At 45.7% G+C, this 22,289-nt stretch overlaps 3 protein-coding genes across 4 annotated transcripts; 2 read left to right on the top strand and 1 right to left on the bottom strand.

The window, feature by feature from the left end:
* Positions 1 to 1,826: 1,826 nt before the first annotated feature.
* Positions 1,827 to 8,512, top strand: LOC127555992 (phosphatidylinositol transfer protein beta isoform-like). Its single transcript, XM_051988790.1, has 12 exons — positions 1,827 to 1,913; positions 2,252 to 2,282; positions 2,447 to 2,595; positions 2,688 to 2,779; positions 3,044 to 3,051; positions 3,141 to 3,215; positions 4,362 to 4,445; positions 4,631 to 4,708; positions 4,819 to 4,923; positions 5,769 to 5,891; positions 6,981 to 7,050; positions 8,156 to 8,512. Exons 1-11 carry the CDS (start codon positions 1,894 to 1,896, stop codon positions 7,026 to 7,028), a joined length of 813 nt encoding a protein of 270 aa, XP_051844750.1. The 5' UTR covers positions 1,827 to 1,893; the 3' UTR covers positions 7,029 to 7,050; positions 8,156 to 8,512.
* A 93-nt stretch (positions 8,513 to 8,605) lies between these two features.
* On the top strand, positions 8,606 to 14,454 carry IL27 (interleukin 27). 2 transcript variants are annotated; one of them, XM_051988778.1, is made up of 5 exons: positions 8,606 to 8,742; positions 12,750 to 12,922; positions 13,041 to 13,139; positions 13,528 to 13,686; positions 13,795 to 14,454. In XM_051988778.1, exons 2-5 carry the CDS (start codon positions 12,845 to 12,847, stop codon positions 13,999 to 14,001), a joined length of 543 nt encoding a protein of 180 aa, XP_051844738.1. In that variant the 5' UTR covers positions 8,606 to 8,742; positions 12,750 to 12,844; the 3' UTR covers positions 14,002 to 14,454. The 2 variants fall into 2 exon arrangements, with proteins under 2 accessions (XP_051844738.1, XP_051844729.1); XM_051988769.1 differs by lacking the exon at positions 8,606 to 8,742 and having other exon boundaries at positions 12,336 to 12,922.
* On the bottom strand, positions 14,274 to 20,532 carry APOBR (apolipoprotein B receptor). Its single transcript, XM_051988759.1, has 4 exons — positions 20,422 to 20,532; positions 16,214 to 19,894; positions 15,629 to 15,909; positions 14,274 to 15,541 (listed from the first exon to the last, which is right to left on the bottom strand). The coding sequence occupies exons 1-4, from the start codon at positions 20,476 to 20,478 to the stop codon at positions 15,472 to 15,474; spliced, it is 4,089 nt and encodes a 1,362-aa protein (XP_051844719.1). The 5' UTR covers positions 20,479 to 20,532; the 3' UTR covers positions 14,274 to 15,471.
* Between the last annotated feature and the right edge of the window lie 1,757 nt (positions 20,533 to 22,289).

Below are 22,289 nucleotides of genomic sequence, written 5' to 3'. Positions count from 1 at the left end.
TGTTTGCAGAACCAAACAGTTCTCTTGTTGCACAGGGAGAATTGGATTCAGAAGGTAAAAATAACCTAGGAAGAAAAACAAAAATGCAAATAGTTCACATTCGTTTCCTAGTGTTCTTTCTTTGGGTGTAGGTGCTTCTGTCCATCATTGATCAACTGAAACTCAGTTAGGTCTCTTTGTCAAAGAAATCCACTTCCATCAGAATACATCCTCATACAATATCGTTGTCGACCACCTCAGATACTTACTGGTTATGGGATGGCAAGAAATTTAACCTGTCTGGAAGCAGCTACACCCAAAGAAAGAACACTGGGAAACGAATGTGAACTATCTGCGTTTTTGTTTTTCTTCCCGGATTATTTATACCTTCTGAATCCAATTCTCCCTGTGCAATAAGAAAACTGTTCGGTTCTGCAAACATATATTGTATCTAGGATATACTGCAACATATCCAACATATATAGGACTGCTTGCCATCTAGGGGAGGGGGTGGAGGGAGGGGAAAAATCGGAACAGAAACGAGTGCAAGGGATAATGTAAAAAAATTACCCTGACATGGATTCTGTCAATATAAAGTAATTATTAAATAAAAATTAAAAAAAAAAAGAAATTTAACCTGTCTGCCTCGGTTTTCTCATCTATAAAATGGGGGTAATAATAGTACCTACCTCCCAGGGTTGTTATGAGGATCAAATGAGATAATAATTGTGAAGTACTTAGTACGGTATTTAGTAAGTGCTACGGAAACGTTAGCTATTATTGTTAGGTAATAATAGATTTTCTAACATTAAATAACACACAATTAAACAATGAAGTATTGTTATTTTATAAAATGTTAAATAATAATGTATTAATTAGAACGGTGACTGTACAGAGTAGGTGCTAAGTGTTGTGGTTCGCTTGGGACTCTTTGCGACCCTCTATGGGGTTTTCTTGGCAGATACTGGTCCGGCTTGTGTTTCCTTCCGCAGCTCATTTAACAGACGGGGAGCGGAGGCAAACAGAGTTAGGTGACTTGCCCAAGATCATACAGCCAGTGTAGTCTGAAGCGGATTTGAACTCAGGTCTTCCTCCACTCCCTATACCACCGTAACTGCCTTAAGCACTTAACAAATGTTTACTATAATTATTATTCCTGACTCCGATTCCAGCGTCTGATCAGACAAGAACTGGAGCCCAACTGGTCCAACTTTTTCACCTCATTTCAGAGCCGAGGAAATTTAGACCCAAAGGAGGTAAAGTAAGGTCACACAGTAGTACGAGGTCACAAGCAGAATATGAAGCCGGGCTCTCAGTCTCCAGCATCTCCCTTCTACTTTTCTCTGGGTCACTGAGGAAACGCAGACACTTCCTTTCTTCAGTCTCTTTGTTCACCCTTCAGACCACACCCTCAATCTCTGAAACCTCTAAAGGTGGAGCTTTGAAATTGATGATGCCGGCCCTTCAAAAAATAAACTACACTTCCCAGGATAACTAGCGCCAAATGCCCTGCTAGGACAAGAGCAGGGAGCGGGAGAGTGAACTGAAATGGCGCGTTGCCCACTGGGAATAGTAGTCCTCTCTGCCGGAGTCCTCCGCACCTGCGGCGTATCTCCTTTCGAAGAACCGGATTCTAGTTAAGATCGCTTCTCTATAAGGAAGGAAAAAGAGTCGGGGGGACGTGGGGGGTTGGGGGATTGGGGGTGGAGCTTTCCGAGACCCTTTAGAATGACATCATCTCATCGAGCCCGAAGCCGTCCGGCCCCTGCCCACCGACGGGCGGAAATGGCTGAGATTGGGAGTTAGCGGTATTGTTGGGGATCAGGGTCTCCAGTTTCCGCTTCCGGAAGGGGGGAAGGGTGACCACCGGCCGGGGTGGGGTGGGGGGTCCCCATTAGAGAAACTGGAAGCGAGATGGTCCTGATCAAAGAGTTGTGAGTAGGGGTTCCGAGGCTGAATGGGAGAGGAAGGTTTGGGGAGCGGTGTTGTGCAGGGTGCTGATAGGGATCGGGACAGCTGGAGGGAGGCTGTGCACGAGAAAACCTGGACCTAGAGGCGCCGGACTTTGCCCCAAAACCTTAACTAGTTTGCGTGCACGGGCGAGTCGTTTTAACCGTTCTGGGGCTACATTTCAGCCGATGTGAAACGCTTGCTCTGCTCCTCCGTCTCACCGTAGAGCCAGCTCCAAAAAAGCAATCATTGTTCCCGTAGTTTCGGATGCATAGAGAAAGGGTCTCCCACGCCCCTCACTACGTCTTTTTTTTCCCCGCAGCCGGGTGCTGCTGCCCTGCTCCGTGGAGGAGGTGAGATGTTCCCCCCACCCACCTCCCAGCCCCTGGTTCTCAGCCCACCTTTCATTCTCCCCAAGGGTCCTCCCACCATCTGCCGGGGAATAAGGGAGGCTGCCCACGGTCTGGGCTCTGTCCGATCCTCTTTCCTCACCCGGCTGTTCTCTCTCTGCGCTCAGTATCAAGTGGGACAGTTGTATTCCGTGGCTCAGACCAGCAAGAATAACACTGGGGGCGGTGAGGGCATCGAGGTCCTCATCAATCAGCCCTACGAGGGGGGTCCTGGCGAGCGGGGCCAGTTTACCCACAAGATCTACCACCTGCAGAGGTGAGAGTGGCTCGGGACTTGGGAAGCGCCTGGGGGGAGCGGGGCTCGGCCTGGACTTTTGGCCCCTGACCCTGGCTTCCTTCACCCCCCAGCAAAGTTCCAGGATTTGTTCGCCTGTTCGCCCCAGAGGGCTCCCTGGTGTTTCATGAGAAGGCCTGGAACGCCTACCCTTATTGCCGGACCGGTGAGGAGAGTTGGGGGGTGGGGGGTGGGGACGGGGAGAAGGCCAGAGGTCAGGGTCTGAGAAAAGACATGGGGGTCCTGGAACATCAGAAACCTGATCCCTCTGTCCCGACACCTTAAATGGGGTGGGAAAACTGGTGGCTGGGAGGTCCTTTGTGTTACGTTGCTCTAATCGGTTCCTGTTCTTTTTCCCATCTTTTTGCCTTTTTTCCCTTCATTTCTCTGAAATTACTTGCCTTCCATCTGGCCACTGCATCTACCTTAGTCATCACGGTAAGAGCCCCTATTGTCAGAGAATGGGGAGGGTTTAGCTAAAACATGGATCTTGTTTTCCCTAAGTCTCCTCCTGTTCTTATATCCAGAATGAATACATGAAGGATGATTTCTTCATCAAGATCGAAACCTGGCATCGTCCAGACATGGGGACTGAGGACAACGTGAGTGTGAAGTAAATCTCAGTGAGGTAGTACAGTGGTCAGAGCGCTGGCCTGGAGTCAGGAAGACCTGAATTCAAATCTCACCTGGGACACTTACTAGCTGGGTGACCTGGACAAGTCACTTAACCTATGTCTGCTTCAGTTTCCTCAAATGGACATCATTATGGCAACTGCCTTCCAGGGTTGTGAGGATTTAATGAGGTAATATTAGTTAAGCTCTTAGCCTGGCGTGTAGTAGATCCCTTCCCCGTGCACTTGGATGTCTAGCTATATTTACCTCTAAGAACTTGTCCCTTTGTTCCCTACCCTTCCCTATCCTCACGGTCCTCTGTCCCTAGAGAATTTAGGGGTCTCCTACACTAGTTATTTCCTGCCCTTCCTCATGTCCTCTGTTTTCCAACAGAAACTTCATTTAGGCAAGTCTGTGTATAGTTCCCCAGTCATGCTTGTATTCCTCTCCTTTGCCCCTCCATCTCTTACCCCTCTCCCCCAAATCAGAATCCCTTGTCTTCTGTCCTTCCCTTCTAAAAGTCCCATTTTTTGGTCAAGGCTTAACTTGAAGCTCTCCTTTCCACGAAGCCTTCCCCAGCACCTCTGACTTCTTCCTTCTCCAAAATCTTACCAGCAGCACTTACAATCAGCTACACGAAGTTTACTATTTAGTTGCTCTCTGTTTTACCTGTAGTCGTTTGCTTCTCCCATTAGATTAAGGTCTTTGAAAGCAAAATCATGTCTTATACTTCTCTTGTGTCCCCATACAGTGTCCACTACAGTGTTAAGCATCTAGTAGGTGCTCAATATGTGCATGTTAATTGGTATTTCTTATACCGGTTCTCTGCTGGGACTGGACAGATGATAACCCAGCTTCCCTCTCCAGAGAGGAGGTAGAATGCTGAATCTCTACCATGTAATGTAGTAGATAGTTAAACATATCCTGTCTCGTATTGTTCATGGTTGTTTTCTGTGGTTGAGTATTCTTTACTAGAATGGAAGCCTTTGGAGGGCCTAGTGCCTTATGCTTCTTGTATTCCTCACAGTGCCGAGCACAAAACAGGTGCTCCTTAAACACTTACTCACTGACTTCCCTCAGCCCCCATTGTCTCCTTGTATCACAAGCATCCTGTTCCCTCTCTACTCTTTCCCTAGGTTCACCAGCTTGATGCAGAGACATGGAAGGAGGTGGAGGTGGTTCATATTGACATTGCTGATAGGGCCCAAGTGTCTGATGAGGTAAGTGAAGTAGAACTGGGGACTGAATGATAAAATACTTGCATTTCAAGAGGGGAGCAGGTTCTGTGAGAAAACCTGGGGACTAGGAGGAGCAATGCTTAGGCCTCAGGAAAGGTAGAGAACTGGGAGCAACTTCTTTGAGAGGAGGTTAGAGTTTCTTTCACAGCTCCCTCTCTTCCTTCCAGGATTATAAACCAGAAGAGGACCCTGCTCTCTTCAAGTCTGTCAAAACAGGACGTGGCCCCTTGGGACCCAACTGGCAGGTAAATTATTTCCCTATCCTTGCTCAAACTGGGCAAGGTTGGGCAGATAGAGGCTTAGTTCCCCAAGGCTCTCGGGTTAGTAGTGTATCTATGTTTATATCTTTGTACAGAGGGAATTGTTGAACCATCCACCCCACATGTGTGCCTACAAATTGGTGACTGTCAAGTTCCGATGGTGGGGGCTCCAGGGACGAGTGGAGAACTTCATCCATAAGGTTGGAGAAGATGGATGGGGTGGCCATGGGTTCTGATTCAGAGGGTGGGAGATGGGAGATTCAAGCTTCAGGCTCTTACTTAAAGGACTGAGGTAAAGATGGAAAACCTTTGAGGTCTGACCTAGGTAAGGGTCTGAGAGCGATGGAACCCTGGGTCTTTGTAACAGATGGGCTCACATTGGTGTGCATTCAGAGTAGTGCATTATTTTTTTAATATGATAGGAAAAACCATAATGTGATCTCTCTTTTTGTCTTTTCCCTGCTTTGGATGGAAAACTAGTTACATCATTAGAGTACCCCAAATGCCCTATATATAATCAGGTGACTTCCCATTTGGCTGAAAGTGAATCTGTGATTGTAGAACTGCTGAGTAGGTTCCACATTGACTTTGGGCCATTCTTGGTCCACTTTAAAAGAACACCATGTCTGAGCTAAATTAACTAATAAGTGGAGGTGTTGGTATTTGAATATAGTTAAATTGACTAATAAGTGGAGATGTTGGCAGTTGAATACAATTGATAGGATGGAAAGGAAAGAGGGTGTGGATTCTAAAATCAAATATCTGGTAAGAACTTTGAATATGTGGAAAGAGGTGATCGACCAAGAGCATACTTCTGACAAGTCAAAGTCCAGAGGTTTGATACCTTTTGTTTGGGATCAAGAAGTTGAGAAATTAGTACCTAGAGCCAAAAGCAAGATCCCATGGACCATGTCCAAAGAGGTTCCTTGTCCCTCGAAGTGGACCAAGGTCTTTGGAGCTTCAAGCCTGTGGGAAACTGGGTCAGAACACTGCTGTATCAGTTACATAGGCTGATTCTCGTAGAACCCTCCCCCTCTTCCCACAGCAAGAAAAGCGGCTCTTCACCAACTTCCACAGGCAGCTCTTCTGTTGGCTGGATCAGTGGGTTGATCTGTCCATGGAGGACATCCGGAACCTGGAGGAGGAGACCCAGCGAGAATTGGACCAGGTAATGGTTCAATGTAGTGGACAGATGGGAAGAACTGGGAAAAACTAATCAATCAGTCAGCAAATATTGACGAGCCGTTGCTATAAACTCAGCACCAAACCAGGGCCCTGATGGAATGTAAACCCTTTGCAGAAAGGAACTGTCCTGTTTTTGTATTTTTATCTGCGGTGCCTTGCACATAAAAAGCAATCAATACGTATTTGTAGAATTGAATAGAGAGAAGTTAGGAGAAAGAGAAAAAATGGAGAGCTTACCCTACCCTTGAGGAGCTTGTAACCTAGAGATTGATACATGTGCTGTGTGATTTAAAGTACTTTCTTTACAACAACCTTATGGAGGAGGTCAGGCAATTATCGTCATCCCCATTTTGACGATGAGGAAACAGACTCAGGTTGTTGGTGGTCATAGGTCTGGGAGTTTCCGTGGAAAGATTCAAAGCCACGTGTCCTGACTCCAAGATAAATAGGGGGAGCAAAGGTACCAACTATTGTAGGTGGACCAGGACTGCTCCTCACCCAATTCATTTTACATTAAAGAGACTTCTCAGATAAGGCAAGAGAAGGCATTAAAAGCGCCCAGGCCTGGCAGTTCTGAGAGCCCTGGGTTTTAACCTGACTATATCTCATGCTCCATGTTGTTGGGCAAGCCACTTCCCTTTAGGCTTCGATTTCCTCCTCTGAAAATGGAGGGATGGCCCTGGTGACTATTACGATCCCCTCTAGTTCTAATGTTCTTTGAGGGTGTATTCACATTTGTCATGTGTTTCACTCCTCTTGCCTGTTGGTTCAGCCTTCAGACCTAGTTTTAGCTCCATTCCTTTGGTTTGGTCCCTCTTTGAGATTTGAGAAGAGAGTAAGTGAAAGAATGGGGACTAGTCCATCACGCATTCTCTCTGGAGTTAGAATTTTAGATTATTTTTTAAGTTGGGAAGAGACCTGAAGAGGCAGAAAAACTGGTTAGGAATAAGAAGAGTGTGGTTATAGAACTAGCAAAGATACTTATGAGATTAAGTTAGGAGTCTCATTTCCTAATGAAAATGGATGCTATTAGCTCCCATAACCCCCATTCTCATCCCAACTTGGGTTTCAGATGCGGAAGACAGGGCCAGTGAGGGGCATGAGAGCCAGTGATGACTGAGACCTCAGCCAGACCTGGGCAGGTAAGGAGGGCCCTGGAAAGGTATGCTTGGGGTGGCAGGGAATGGCAGCACTGCTATTGAGCGTGTGGGGTGCTGCTCAGTAGTGTCCTATTGGGGAAACCCTGGGCTTCAGGGGCCTCTGACCTTCTCGACACCGCTACTCTAGGCCTTGGGGTTCTTTGTCCTAAACTGAAAAACTGGGTGCCTTATCTCCTCTGTATCCCTCCTCAGTAGTGAGTCATCAGCAAGACCATAATCAGGCCAATTGTTTAGAGTACAAGAGCCTACTTTAACTCCAGTGTGAGGATGCTCAGGGTGCAGATCTACAGGTTGGTAATTGCAGGTACACAGCATAGTTTCAGAATGCAATCTTGTCCAGCTTAGGAGGTAAGTCTCAGAGATTTCATAGATTGGGATTTTTTCTTTTAAAATTTTTTTTAAAAAATCATAAACAGTAGCTATAAGTAAAGCCATATGTTCATATATGTAAACATTTTTTAAAAAAATGAAATAGCTAAAATTTTGGTCTACCAGACTTAGATTTTTCTATCACATCTCACTTATACCAGTCCCTTCTTGATTTTTGGTCATCTCTGTCTTGCTCCCTGAGAAGTTTGTCTGTTCTTAATTTCCTTAGCTTCTGCTCTCAACAAAAGGCAGAGTTCTATTTCCAGGTTCTCTTGTTTGCTAGTCTTGGAGGAAATAGCCCTTTTCTGCCAGGGCTCTGAGGCAAACCCTTTTATAAAGACAGTGCCACAAAGACAGGTCTCAGTCAGACCTTCCTGGTCCCCCACCTTCCCACCCCCACTCCCTTCTGTTAGTTTCCTGCCAATTTCTCTTACATTCTATCTTTTCTCTCCCTTGTTGTTCTCTGATCAATCCCAGGGTATCTCATTTCAAACTTATCTTTATACTGATTATTTTGCTAGTCCAACCAATCTTAAGTGCTCTCTTTTCTTTGACATACATTTGTATATATGAACTCTTTGGTTTACTTAGAACACACTTCTGATCTAGAGGAGATTCAATAAAAACACGAATAGGAAGTTATTCATTGTTCCCATTTTAGGAAAAACTAAACCCTCAGCTGACCTTCCCTGCTCAACTTCTTCCTCTCTCTACCCAGGTACCTGCCCCTGAGATGGAAAATTGAAGGGAATTTGGTGCAGTGTCGACCCAGTAGGCAGGAGGAAAGAGTGAAGCTGCTGCTTCTGGGGGGAGTGGGGGCAGGGACGGGATTCCTGCTTGCTCCTCTCCAGCTCCGTCCCACCATTCTCTCCCACCCTGGAGCTTTTCCTGTTCCCAGAGATGCCTGGGGACTGAGAGCTGGAGTAACATTCCAGGGTCAAACACTACAATTGCTGCTCCCTTTCAAGCCTGGAAAGGACACAGGGAGTAGGGGCAACTTGACCTACCACTGTTCCTGATGCCCATGGAGTCAACGCTGCACAGTAATAAAGTCCACATGGGCCCCTGGGCCTCACACTGTTGTCTGTGAGGGTGTGTGTACTTGGAGGGTGGGTCCTTACTTCCTCTCCCACCCCTGCCCTTCTTTGGGCTTTGGGCCCATTAATAATCAGAGCTTGCATTTATATAGTGCTATATAGTTCTCATTTGGTCCTCACAGAAACCATCTGAGGCAGGACAAGGAACATCTCTATTACAGATAAGACTGAAAGTCAGAGAGGCTGTGAGTTGGTGAAGGTCTCAGAAGTAAGTAGCAGGGAGTAGAGCTGGAATTTTTTGACCATAAGTTCAGTATCTTTCCTAAGACTCCATTAACTATAAAGATACGGAACCCCCTTCTCAGCTCCAAACTCCTCAAGGACCTAGACTGGCTGTGATATCATCTCCCTAGATGATTTAGGGGAAGTTTTTCCTGGTTTCTGTTTTTTTTTTTTTTTTTTTTGTGCTATGGGGTGAATTGGATGAGGTTATTTCTGTCTTCAAGGTGATGAGTAAATTAAAGAGCCTCATCACCTGGGAGCCGATTCCAGTCAGGTTAGGGATTTCTGTCTCCCAGTAATAGCAGGATCTTCAGGTACCTATGGGAACCCAGAAGGCCCTGGGTATCTTTTGTTTCATAGTCAGCTCTCCAAAATATAATTGTAAAGCCCCTCTCACCCCAAGGAAAAAAAGTGTGTGTGTGTGTGTGTGTGTGTGTGTGTGTGTGTGTGTGTTGGAGTGGAGGTGGGAGAGATAGAGTCCTGGGTTTGATTTCTCTGCTTAAGACACAGCCACTTATTAATTAAAACAGTGTCCAAAAGTTCCCATTTGTTAGAACTATGTTGAGGTGGAAAGGAAGTCAGATGCCTAGCAGAACAAAATTGTTCCCTAGAAGTGAACAATCTCCAGCTAAGTTCTAACTGCTGTGGCCTTTCCTTTGCCTGCTGTGGAAGGTCAGATCAACTTCCCCTTGGGTTGGCCACCTTGTTGACCTCAACTTCCATCTACTTTCTTTATATCTCTACCTCTTTCTTAATCACTCAGTGACCCTTATCTCTGATTCTCCAACTGTTTCCTTTGACATTAAAAAAAAAAAAATTGATCAGGGAAAAAAAGAAGTCTTTTCTTCAGGTAGCATTCTATTGTGTAGATGACTTGGGAAGGATCATACACTTCACACCACCCTGGCTCCCTCACCCTCCAGGGCTCTTGGTTCCTGGCATGCCTAGGTCTCCCTCCAGAGTGGCTAGGATCCTGGGGAAGAAACTGTAATTTCCCCCAGCTGGTCACGAAAGCCTGGAGTGCCAGCTTTAGTAGTGCCCATGATAAAGGATTATGGGAAGGGAGGATGAGACAGGGAAAGCCCCTATGGTTTCCTTCTCACTGCCAGGGAACTAGCTGGGAAATCCCATAGGCTGTAAATGGAAAGTGGCAGTAAATGCCTTCGGGAAAAATAAGAAACCCCCAATACTGCCTCCCCTGCCAAAGATGGGAAATCCAGGGGAAGAGAAGGACAGGAAGGTAAAGGCAATCCTGGAATCTTAATGGGCTGGCAAGCTGAACAACTGTAGGGGTCATCAGCAGGGAGGGCAGCGCTCTCATCTCAGCCATACCCCTAACTTTGGTCATGATTTGAATCTTGAACACTAACCATCCCATGATCAGGAAAAGACTCATTTTGTAATCCCAGATTTTCTTTTAATCCCAGCCACAGACTACACCCTCATTTTGGTCATATAATAACTGCACAACTGTGGCCACAAACTGACTCAATCCTAGCCTTAAATTGACCCCAATCTAACCACTGACTCCTAATTTGACCATAAAAGGATGCCAGCCATGGATTAATTCCCTAACATTAACCATAGTTTGATACCTAACTAAGCAGAAGGTCTTAAACTGTCTACAATCTTAAAAATAATCTGAATCCTTGTTTCCTTCCACTCTTTGGGGAGGGGAGCCCACAAAACTTTTCTCATGGCTGACTGGCCAATGTCATTTAATGGAAAAGATAACCTCCTAGAAATATATAAGAAATGGGCAGGTAATTTAAGTCTGTGAGAGAAACAGATGGATATATCATGCTGTTAATGCAGCAAGTGTTCTATTTAAATAATCTGAACTAGTTAAGAATTCTGAGATGAGATGATCCAGAGAAACGAACTGGAGGTGGTAAATGGGAGAGAGGAAGAGCCAAGACCTAGTTACCTAAGGAGGAAGCTGGTCCATGATCCCATCCCCTTTGTTGCCAAGAAAACTCCAGCCCCTCTGACTATGGGAAGGGAAATTACATTTCCCCATTTTAGAGGAGTTTGAGAGCGAAGCTGAAAGTGTAAGTAGGAGAGAAACTGAAAGTGGGGGCTGGCCCCCCGTATAAGAACTCCAAGAGGGAGGGGATGGCTGGTAAGAAAGACGTTGCCAGAAGATGAGAGACGGGAGCTGGCGTGAGTTAATGGAATAGGGAGTAGACTAAACAAGCCTCTGGAATTGAGGGATTTGGGGATGAGGGTTGGAGAAACATGATTGTAGGAGCCAAGAGGCTTGTGGTATAGAACAAAGGACCAAGGGGAAAGATTCCTTGAAAGAAAAGAGAAAGAGTTCAAAGGAAAAGAGGGTAGATTATGGGGTGGCAAGAAGTTGGAGCTCTAATTACACTGGAAAGGATTTGGGAGGCAGGCAGTGTCCTCCCAATAGTGGAACATAGAGTTGGGGGGCAGGAGGAGAGCAAGATCTGTAATGAAACTACAGCCCAAGCCTGGATGGAAGACTTGGTTTACTTGGTATCATCAAGTCTTGGGGTTTGAGGTGTAGAAATGGGCTATTTAGGTGTCAGCTTTTGGTCATAAAATCCCTAGGTTTTTCAATTTGAGTTTCAGGCTGTGTGACTGCCATCTCACGAAGTTGATTCTTTGTAGGGGGAAAGGTAGTAGTGCCAGACTTTCTGTTACAGAGCAGTATTAAACTGGGATCTAACAACTAAGAATCAGAGTGGTACCTCATCCCAAGTATAGGACTGTCTGGTAGACCAAATTGAGTGATGATACTTTTAAGTTTCTTGATCCCATCTGAAGGGCTTCTCATGTACCTGAGATGGGAAGAGTAAGTCATCTTGGGTACTAGAACCCAGAATGAACTAGAAAATGGAAGGGACAGAAAAGGAAAATGCCAGGTTAAGGTAAAAGAGATAGGGGTATTATTTATCTGGAGAGAGAGATGGTTAGAATATGGGCAAGGATGAGATCAAGGGAAATTTTGGTTTGTTTTTTGAGGAGAATTGGGTAACTCCAGTAATTATAAGATTAACTGAAAGATAAACCCTAGACCATCAGTTCTTTCAGATTCCTGTCCCTCTCCATCTTGTATTGCTCCCCATTCCTGCTGTCTCTCCCTCTAATCTTTATTCCTCTTTCCCAATCCCTAATCCTGTTCTTCCAAACCTTTTCCTTTTCCCTAACTTCCATCTTCTGTCTCTTCCTCTGATCCATACCACTTTTCCCTTCCTTAACCATTAGTCCTGTCTTTACCTGGTAACCTTACCATTACTCCTATGTCCTCATTCCCTTTCCAACTCTCATTCCAAACCTTCAATTCTCTGCCCTCTCATTTCCACCCCTTCCTTCTGATTCTATTCTTTTTCTTTTTTATACCAACATCCATGTTTTTTTGTTATCACTTCAACCTTCATCCCTTTGTCCCCCAACCCTTTTTCCTGCCTCTATGTGGTCTGTCAATCAATAAAGTTTAACAAACATTGAAGTGCCTTCAATGAGAACTGAGGGAAGTATAAAAATTAAATAAAGCAGACATTGCTCTCATTGATGGAACTCACAACTTAGACACACACACACACACACACACACACACACACACACACACACCTCTTTTACATCTCCTAATCGTTTTATCCTCAGTCCTTTCCTCATCACAGCCTGTTCTGTCCCCTAGATCTTTATTCCCTAGGTTCTTTAGCCTCTGATGTTGTAAATCAGGATGGAATCCAGTATATTTTAGGAAGTTGGAGTGATTCCAATCTTATTGGATTTACCCCCATCCCATCTATTCCAGCCAGATAAAAGGAAGCCCAAACTCAAGTTCCTTAGTATTAGGATGGCCTGGGATACTTTGAGAGCCTTGGACCAAGCTAATCTTTCTCAAAGTCCACTACAGTTTGAGATAGCTGTGCCCATTCTCCCTCATACTACTCTTCAGCTCCCCATTCACTCCTTTCTCCCCTATTTTACTTCCCTCTAATCTCATGTTCTCCGTTTTTCAAGGGTTTAATCTCTTGCTGCTCTCCTTGCTCCTGAACAAGGCTGTCACCTGTGGGTTCCCATGGCCTCGAAGGCAACCTCCTCATGGTTTGCTGGACATGAGGAGTGAGTTCAAGATCAGCCTGAGGCTTGCCAGAAAGCTGCTTTCAGAGATCCGGGGTATTGCCCATCTCTTTGTGAGTCATCAGAATCCAATTGACTAAGGAATGGAAAAACTTGATGAGACTCGTTTGGCAGGAGGTTGGCAAGGGAAGCCACCTTGGAGAGCCCCCTGTTAATCTTTTGCTTATACAGGCAGATACACACCTGGTTGGCGTATCCTTGGACTTTCTTCCCCTGACAGAACAACTTCCCAATGTCACCATGACATTCAAGACCTGGCTCCAACTTTCAGTGAGTTAGGGAAGAAGATCTGCTATCAGGGTTGAGGTTGAAGAGGCTCCTAAAGATAAGGGTGGATTTTGGGCTTTGGTGGGAGATTGATGATTGATGAGGGACTGAGATAGGAGATGAGACTTAAGGAGGTTAAGAGAGGATGAAGAGGTTTGAAGGGATGAGGTTAAGGATAGGATGGGGATAGTGATGAAGGTCTAAGATGGAATTGGGAATGAAGGATGAGAAGGAGTTTGAAAGAATTGAACAGAGGAGGGAATAAAGTGGCTGGGTTAGAGATAAAGTGGGTGACTGAGATGACCTCATGAGTCAAAGCCTGAGTTCATTGTTGAGAATTTTTGTTCTCTTGCCTTAACCCTATTTCCATTTCTGATTCTTTCTTTCCCAGGACCCAGATCGACTTTGTTTGCTTTCCAGCCTTCTGGGTCACTTCCAGGCTCCTCTAGGAGAACTAGAGGGCCACCAGGGCTGGAAGGGATCCTTGAGGAAACGGCTTTGGACTGCCCAGCTGGACCTTCGGGACCTGCGGTCACATCTCCATTACCAGGTGTGACCACCCCTTCCCTCTATGCTCTAAGTTCACTGATTTCCTGAGTAACACCCTGTTTTTACCCTGATCTGTGTGACTTACTTGATCCCTTGTCTCTTGTCATAGATGAAGGCTATAGGATACAGTCCTCAGGAGGATGAGGAAGCGCGAGGTCTGGAGGAAAGGGCCTTAAGGAGAGTTTCTCTTACTGTGCACCAGGTCTCCTGGCCACAGCTTCTGAGTACCTATCAGCTTCTCCGATCTCTGGAGCTTGTCCTTGCCAGAGCTGTCCGAGATTTCCTTCTACTCTCAAAGGGAGTCGCTCAATCATAGTCCCTGGCTACTTAAGAAGAACAGCTTTCCACCAAGGGTGATGCTCTCCTACCTGTGTCACCACCTCCCTCCCTTACATTTGGTTTCCAACCTGAGGCTGAGCCCCCTGCCATGAGCCATCTAGGAGAGAGAGCTCCCAGGTTCCAGCTCAAGTTCCCTTCCCCTGTCAGTGGTATCATCTCTGGTCAGGAAACTGTGGTGTGTGCCCCTTTGGTTCTCTCTCACCTTAGCTACTGAGCCCATTCCCATCCCATAATTTAAGAGCCTTCAAGTTTATGCAAGATATTTATTTCTTGGATATTTATTTATTTTTCAGGAAAGTGCTAATTGTATTTATTCTTTTTTGAAAGAAAAAAATGGGGATAGTCTTCCTTTTGCTCCCTTGAGGAACCCAGAGAGTGAGATCAAATAGTCATTCTTGGGCAACCTAATAATAAATACTTTCAACCCCTCTTTCTCTTTTTCTTCTCTGAGCACATAAGTCCTCTGGGTAGGCCCTACAGCAGATAGAATGGTTTGCCTGGTCATGGAAAAATAGAAGGGAGAAAAGCAAAAGGAGATTGAAGCAGAGAGCCTTCAAAGGCAAAGTGCCCATGATCATCTGCTATTCCCTCATCACCATTGTCTATTCTGTTGGGCCTGGCCCAGCTGCAGTGGCTCTTTGTGGCAACTAGCCTTGCTAGGATTTTAACAAGTATCCCAATGCTTCTCAGGGCCAGAGATGCCTTGGGGATGGGGCCATGTTCAGTGTCCCTCCTTGGCCCTCTTCCCTAGTCCTCTGAAGCTACCCCAAACAACTCATCTCCTGGCAGCCCGGGCTGGTATTGATTCTAGAATCCCTGGTCTACTAGTACATTCCTTCTCCCCTCCACTTCTTGTCTAGAAAGTATGGCGGTAATAGCCCATCTCTGGACCCTATGTCCTGAGAGGAAGTGAGGCTTCCTAAAGTAACAGGGATGATGGGCAGATACCACAAGTGAAAGTCAAAACCACCTTCCTTCCCTCCCTCCCCCCAGTATTACATCTGATCTGTGAGCAGATCCTATAATAACTTTCTAAGGGTCTAGTATTTGTATTCAAGAATGGGTGGAAGTAATGGTGGTAATAAAGGCTTCAGAAAAAGCCTATGAACTTCCTAGCTGTGTGACCCTGGCCAAGTCACTTAACCCAATTGCCTCAGCAAAAAAAAAAAAAAGCCTATGAGATGAATGAATGCAAGTCTCTTTAATTCTCCCTTCAAGCTGCTGCTTCTCCCCTTTTCCCCACCCCCACTAATTCCACATTATCTGAGTAAAATAGGAAAAGCTACCAAGGGCTGGGGTTTCCCTTCTAGGGATTAGAACACAGGAATAGAAGTTACTATGAGGTGGGGAGATCATCCCAGACTTGAAGATGGGGTTGTGGCAAGAACAAACTAAGGGGAAAGAAAGAGGGAAAAAGGAGAGGGGTATTAGACTGATGGACTTCAGGTCACTGTGGCTTGGGCCGTCCCAGACGAGCTTGTAACTCCTGCATCATGTTGGGGTGAGCAAGGCCAAACCTGAGGGAGTAAAGAGGATCATGGAGAATTAATGGATTATGATTGGGTCCCGTTTTTTCCCCTCCATCAACCTCACCCACTTCTTACCCATGGCCTAGGGGCGGTTTTCTTGCTGTCACTGGGGTCCCCTCTGCCTTAGGGGGACTTGGCACTGCAGTTTCCTCGGATTGGAGCAATCTCAGTTTTGAAGCTGGGGACCCTTCATTGGGAAGAAAGCCCAGTGATTCATCACCATCATCGCTGTCATCTTGCTTTGGTGCTGTTGCCCTTCGAAAAGAGGGTCGTGATCGGCGTTGGGAGGCATTTCTGGACAGGAGAACTCGACTTCTGGGAATGGAAAGGTCCAGGCATGGACTGGGGATGGGGGCCTGTGGGAAAGCAAGAGAGGAATTCTGGGGTCATGTCCAAGGTTTGGTCCTAACTAGACCTTGGAGTCTTTCTCACTGACATCATGAGGTACTTTATCATTAATATCAGTAATGATGATTTAAATTTTAATTATATTTTACACTTGGGTAATGCTTTACATCTTTCAAAGTCCTTTTCACATTATTTTCTCATTGACATCATAAGATACTTTATCATTAATATCAATAATGATTTAAATTTTAAATATATTTTATACTTACACAATACTTTACATCTTTCAAAGTCCTTTTCACATCATCTCACCTCATTCCAGCTACTGTGGGCTTCAGCAGGATTGGGTTCAGGGGACAGTCTTATTGTTATTGCGTTGGTGGATGCTGTGGTTTCTGATCCTCCGTTTTCTGAAGCCTCCAAGGCTCCAGAATCTATAGCTGCAACTTCCTTTGTTCTTCTGCCTTGACCGGGCTCTGCTTTCTGTAAGTCCCGGCCACTTCCAGGTTTTTCACTGGATTCCCAGGCCCCAGGAGCTTCTGAGTCCTTGTCTCCATCTCTCCATCTCTCAGTGTCACAGCACTTGGCAGGCTCCAACTCCTCCCCATTTTCATCTCCTTGCCTGCTTGCCATCATCATCACTGCCTCTAGCCTCCTGCCCCCATTAGCCTCTACTTCCTCTGTGGACTGGTTGTCCATGGAAGTTTCTCCCTCTACGGCATGGCTCCCCCAAGCCTCAGTCTCTGTCTGGGTGTCTCCCTCACACTGTGTCTCTTCCTCCAGGGCCCAGGTACTCACCCTCTGGTCCCCATCAAGCCCCTGCTTGGTTTCCCTGTTTCCCTGGCCCTCTTCAGGTTTTTCCTCTGACTTGATTTGTCCTTCCAACTCTTCCCCCCTCCCAAGCTTCACTTCTGTGTTGGTCATTGCCATCTGTATCTCTGCTCCCTGATAAAAGGCAAAGCTCTCTTTCTCACACTTGCTTCCTGCCTCCTCTTTCTCAGCTACCCAGGATTCTTTGGCTTCTGCTGAACCTGTTTCTTGTTCTCCCTCAGACTCTTTCTCCTCCCTTTCCCAGGTTCTCCCGATCTCTGATTCTTCTACAACTTGGTCTCTATCTGTCATTCTCCCTGCTGTATGGCATTCTTCAGTTCCTTCAACCTCCCGGAAGCCTTTATCTTCTTCCTCTAGTGCTTCCCTAACTCCAACCTCTAAAAAATTTGAACTCGGAATTTCTCTAACCTCCATAATTTCTTGGCTGATTGCCTCTTCTGAGTCCCAGTCCCTCTTGCTTTCCTTCTGGTCTCTTTTCACCTTCTGCTCTGTCTCCTGGCTTCTTCTAGCATCAGCCTCCTTTAAATTCAGCCCTGCTCCTTCATTTTCTCTCTCAGTATCCCATGGGCTTCTGGTATTTCCTTGCCAGACTTCAGCTTCTCTCTCCAGTGTACTGCTGCTTTCACCCTCTCTCTCCTGACTTTCCTCAGTCTCCTTCACCTGCTGACTTCCTATGACCTCATCTTCTACCTCCCAGTATTCGTTAGCTTTTGTTGCTTCCCTTTCCTGGACTTCAGACTCTCCCACTTTATGGCCTCTACCACCCTGGGCCTCTTGGCCTCCCTCAAGCTCCTTTTCCTCCATCTCTGGTTCTGTTGTCCCTGGTTCCCCTGGTTCCCTGCTAGTATTAACTTCTGCTGTTGGGATTTCTTGCTCTTTGAACCCTTGGCTTTCCTTAGTCTCCTGGTTTCCCTTGTCTTCTCTAGTCTGGGGAATGAAAACTTTTTCCTCATCCTCACTGCCTCCCTTGTCTTTTATTTCCATCACTTGGCAGCTCTCAAACTCCCCTTCCATTGTCTTCCAGCCTTCTACTGCCATGGAATCATGTTTCTTCACTTCTTGGACATTTCCATTCTCTGTGTTCTTAATATTCTGGGCACTATAGGTTTCTACCTCACAGCCCTCCAAAATCTTTTCCTCTGAAATTCTAAATGGTTCTTCTTCCTCTTTTCCTTTGAGTTCTTCCTCCATTAGATCCTGAACTTTGCTAGGCTCTTTCTCTGTCTCTTGGGCTCTCCCAGTTTCTGCTTCCATGTTCCAGTTTGCCCCAATCTCGTCAGAGTCCTGTTCTTCCCTGACCCTCTCAGTCTCATGGCTTTCCTTGTCCTTTGCTTCCAGCTCTTGGCTTTTTCCTACCTCTTCCTCTCTCATTAGCTTGGCTCTCCCTGCTTCTTTGTCTGGTCTTGTTACTGAGGTCTCATCTGAATCAGCTATTCTTTCTGTCTGCTCAACCTTCTGGGAGCTCCCAGGTTCTAGTTTACAGCCTCCCATGACTTCTTCAGCTTCCACCGACTCTCTCTCTTTGCTCCTACTAACATTATTGAGTGTTCCCTCCCATAAATTAGTCTCCTTAATGTCTTGACCTATGGTTTGCCCTGACTGATTCTCACAATGTTCCCCAGCTTCTCCCTCCGAGCCTGAACTTCCTTCCACTTCCACCTCTTCTTCTAGAACTTTTATAATCTCCTTTTTTCCCAGGACCCAGAAATCTGCTGCTTCTTCCTCTCTCTCTGTTCTTTGGATTTGAACTTGCTTTGGGAATGGGCTTTCCTCAGTCTCCCTCTCCTCTTTCCTGCTCTCCAAATCTTCCCCGGAAGTCTCTTCTGTGTCCCAGCCCCTTTGAATCACTTCCATGTTCCATTTTGTACCGCTCTCCTTATCTGCCTTCCAGGCTTCCTCATCCTCTTTTTTGGGACTTGTTTCTGCTGCCCTTAACCTTACAACTTCCCTGGACTCAGCTTTCTCCCTGACTGAAGTTATCCAGATCTCAGACATTACATTGTCTCCTCTCTCAGCCTCTTCTCCTGGCTCCTGGACTCCCTGTAGCTTTTCTAGATCTCTCTCTATGGGATTTAGCCCTTGGACTTCCAAAGCCACTTCCTTGTCCATTTCCTTTTTTTCCCATTTGATCCCAATCCTCTGGGTCTCCTGAGCTTCTCTGATCTCATGCTTCTCCACCTCCTGTTTTTCAATTATCGTGTCTTTCCCAAATTCTCCCTGCACAGCTCCATTAGGTGCCTCCTTGATCTCATGACTTTTCCCAGTTTCCATTCCTATCTTCTGACCATGACCTTTTTTCATCCTTTGGGCTTTCTCACCTTCTTTTGCCTCTTGCCAGTCTCTGACATTTCCTTCCAACTCCTGGGCTCTCCTCTCCTCCTTTTCCTTTTCCCAGATTATTCGATTTTCAGACTCTGCCCCGGAGGCTATCAAAGCCCTTCCTTCAAGATCTCCTGGCTTTATCTCCTCCGTTTCTTCCTTCTGTTCTCCCACAGGCTCAGTTTCCTCCCCTTTCCAGTACTTCTCAGCCTTCCCTACATTGACTTCCTTTTTGCTGGAGTTCTGATTTTTCCTGCCTTGTGCTTTAGGCTCTCTGCTATCCTTTTCTTCTGAGGCAAACCCTTTTGTTTCCAAGTATTCTTCAGCCAAGATCCCTTCCTTTTTGCATTCTCTAGCCTCTACTGCATCTGTCTTTTGTCCTTGCTTGGGCTCTGTCCCCATCATACACCAAGCTTCTCCCACTTCTATTTTGTGGTGCCCTCTGATTTCTCCTTTAGCTTCTTTGGAATTCTTGTTGCTGCTGTCCCAAGTTGTACAGACCCTGGTCATCTCCTCATCCAGGTCTACCCCAACCTCTTTCCCTATCTCCCAGATTTCTTCCGCTTCTGATTCCTGTATTCTCCTGGCTTTTTTTTCTTCCCCTTTATCCCAAGCCCCTCTTGTCTCTGACCCTCTAGAGAAAAAAGTATCTTCCAGGTCTCTGATCACTTCTCCCTTTTCCAGTGTTTCCTTAGGCGCCTCATCTTGCTGGCTTCCTCCTGCAGTCATTTCCCCGAGCTCCTTCCCTCTGCCCCCATCTCTCGTGCTGAGGTTCCCTCCCCTCCCCTCTGCAGAGGGAACTGTGTCCCCTAAGAGGTAGGAAGCAAAGGTGCTTAGGGAGTCCTGGAATGAGAAAAGGAGGCAGAGGTGAGGTATGAGGGCAAAGAAGTAGAGTGTAGTGACCCTCCAAACTTCAACTTTTTCTTCCAGTTACATTATGATTCTGGGGGGGGGGAGGAGAAACCCCGGGTACTAGGATAAGAAGAGTAAGGAGTTCAGTTGAGAGGGGTATTTCAGCAGAAAGGAGAGAGACCGAAAGAAAGCAGACTTCAGAGCACAAAGGGAAAGTAGCTGTGAGAGGTCTTCAAAGTGGAGGAAGGGTATTGGGTGCGGTAAATCCTGCAGCAAGAGGAAGGACAAAACGAACACAGACAAAAAAAGTGTGTCTGTGTTGAGAGTGAAGGTGATGGTATCAGGAAAACTGGAAGAAACAAGAAACAGAGGTGTGAGATTCCAGGAGGAAAAGGATCTTTTAAATGGGACCGGGATCTTGGGGGAGGAGGGTAAGAAATCTGATTCCCCAAAGCATAGATCTAGGATTCTGGGATGGGAAAGGGTCTACAGCCCTGGCATCTCCTTGCCCTTCTCACCAGAGCCTCCCTCAGGGCACGGTGCACCCCAGGGAAGTGGAGCCTCAGGAGTTCCATCTCTCTGTCCTTTGTCCATCCAGAAAGCCTGTAATGACCTTCCCCTCCCCAGTCATCCTGCCTTCCCCTAGTGTTGCTACTTCCTTTTCTGCCCTGACCCCTCCCATTCACCCCCAACACCACAGGCTTTAGAGTCCGGTACTTCAACCAGCACAAACCTGTAAACCCCCACCTAGTCCACCTTGAAATCTCGGAGTTGTAAATGCATGAAGGATAGGCTGCAGGATGCAAACTGGGGAGAGGGCAAATGGGGTTGGAGAGAAAAGAAAAATGCAGAAAGCTGTCAAGATTGGAGAAACATGGAAACTAAAGCTTTGGTGACTCACGGCCTGTGCTAATACACCTCAGCCGTTTCAGCACCCCCTATCCCCAACTCAAACCACAGGCCTTTCTGGGAGAGGAAGTTGGGGTTTGTGGTTCCTGCTTCCATCTAAGATGAGAGACTGAGTGGGGGAAGGGGAAAGAAATAGAGAACGGTGAGTTTTGTGCGTGTGGGAAGTCAAGGCAATGGTTACCAGCTCCACCTTATCCCTCCAATCTTACTGGTGAAACTCCCCGGTGTGAGCCCATGGACCCATGCTAACATTGAGGTCACTGTCGGGAGATGAGAGATGTGTTTACTCTAAGTCAAATAGAAGACTGAGCTCAGAAAATGGCATCTTAGAAGTAAAGTACTTCAAGAAACAGATGTCACATTAACCTAAGGGCTCCTGCTGGCTAGGTGCCCATGAAAAGTCTGATTTATATAAGAACTGAGAAAAGAAAAGTTAAATGAATAAAGAACTGAAATAGTCCTGGGTTATGGACTAAAAAAAAAAAAAAAGTTGAATCCCCTCTTCTCCAGTGGTCAGAGACCACCAACAGATGGCAGTAGAGCTCGGGGGAGCTCAACTGAGGACATCTGTATTTATGACAAGTTGATGACATCACCAGAATAAAAAACATGGGGTAGAAACAAATGGTAGGTACAGAGGCAGAGAATTCTAATCAGGATGACTTAGAATACTGATATGTAGAAAAAACATGTGAAAATCTGTACATCCCTGTGTATGAGCAAAGATAGGTGGAGTTCTCATTTATCTTGCTATGTTATTTAAATCTCTTTTAAACTACAGTGTCTTCTTGGTCTAAACTATTTGGTCTAATGCTTTTAGTCTGGGGTTACTTTTTTGGGACTCTATATTCAAGAGAATTCTGGAACACATAGTAGTGGGGCAAGCAAGGGATAATCACAGTTCAGAGCACTGAGTTCTTATTTCCCCCTTTTTATTGTTTTTTTTTCCTAGTTACACATGTATATTAATTTTTTAAATACACATTTCTTTATGAATCATGTTGGGAAAAGAAAATTCAGAACAAAAGGAGAAAATCACAAGAGAAAAAAAAAGGGAAAAAAGTATATAGTATAAATATAATATGTGTTGTTGATTTACATTCAGGATCCATAGTTCTCTCTCGGAATGCAGATAGCATTTTTCCATCCAAAGTTTACTGGAATTGCCTTGGATCATTGGACTGCTAAAAAGAACCACATCTGTCATAGTTGATCATCACACATTCTTGCTGTTACTGGGTGTAATGTATTCCAGATCCTATTTGTTTCATTCTGCATCAAATCATGTAACTCTTCCTAGGCCTTTCTAAAATCAGCTTGTTCATCATTTTTTATAGAACAATAATATTCCAATACATCTTTGGGCTTGCCCTGGAAAATACCCTCACCTGTGCTAAGTGTAGGCTTTACAATGGAAAATCATCATCATACAATATTTCATAAATTTACCACAATTGCCTCCTTCCCTCATATGTAA

This window comes from Antechinus flavipes, chromosome 1 (genome assembly GCF_016432865.1).
Source record: "Antechinus flavipes isolate AdamAnt ecotype Samford, QLD, Australia chromosome 1, AdamAnt_v2, whole genome shotgun sequence".
In the NCBI taxonomy this organism is placed as follows: Eukaryota; Metazoa; Chordata; class Mammalia; order Dasyuromorphia; family Dasyuridae; genus Antechinus; species Antechinus flavipes.
Note: the sequence above shows the minus strand (reverse complement) of the source record. Positions and strands in the feature narration are given on the sequence as shown.

Coding starts and splice junctions, on each gene's coding strand:
- LOC127555992 (XM_051988790.1), top strand. CDS start 1,894: ATGGTCCTGATCAAAGAGTT. Junction 3,216..4,361: donor ACATGGGGACTGAGGACAAC/GTGAGTGTGAAG, acceptor CTCTTTCCCTAG/GTTCACCAGCTTGATGCAGA. Junction 4,924..5,768: donor TGGAGAACTTCATCCATAAG/GTTGGAGAAGAT, acceptor CTCTTCCCACAG/CAAGAAAAGCGGCTCTTCAC.
- APOBR (XM_051988759.1), bottom strand. CDS start 20,478: ATGGAACTCCTGAGGCTCCACTTCCCTGGGGTGCACCGTGCCCTGAGG. Junction 15,910..16,213: donor CCCACAGTAGCTGGAATGAG/GTGAGATGATGT, acceptor GCTTTCCCACAG/GCCCCCATCCCCAGTCCATG. Junction 15,542..15,628: donor AAACCGCCCCTAGGCCATGG/GTAAGAAGTGGG, acceptor TTACTCCCTCAG/GTTTGGCCTTGCTCACCCCA.
- IL27 (XM_051988769.1), top strand. CDS start 12,731: ATGTTCTCCGTTTTTCAAGGGTTTAATCTCTTGCTGCTCTCCTTGCTC. Junction 12,923..13,040: donor GGGGTATTGCCCATCTCTTT/GTGAGTCATCAG, acceptor TTGCTTATACAG/GCAGATACACACCTGGTTGG. Junction 13,687..13,794: donor GGTCACATCTCCATTACCAG/GTGTGACCACCC, acceptor CTCTTGTCATAG/ATGAAGGCTATAGGATACAG.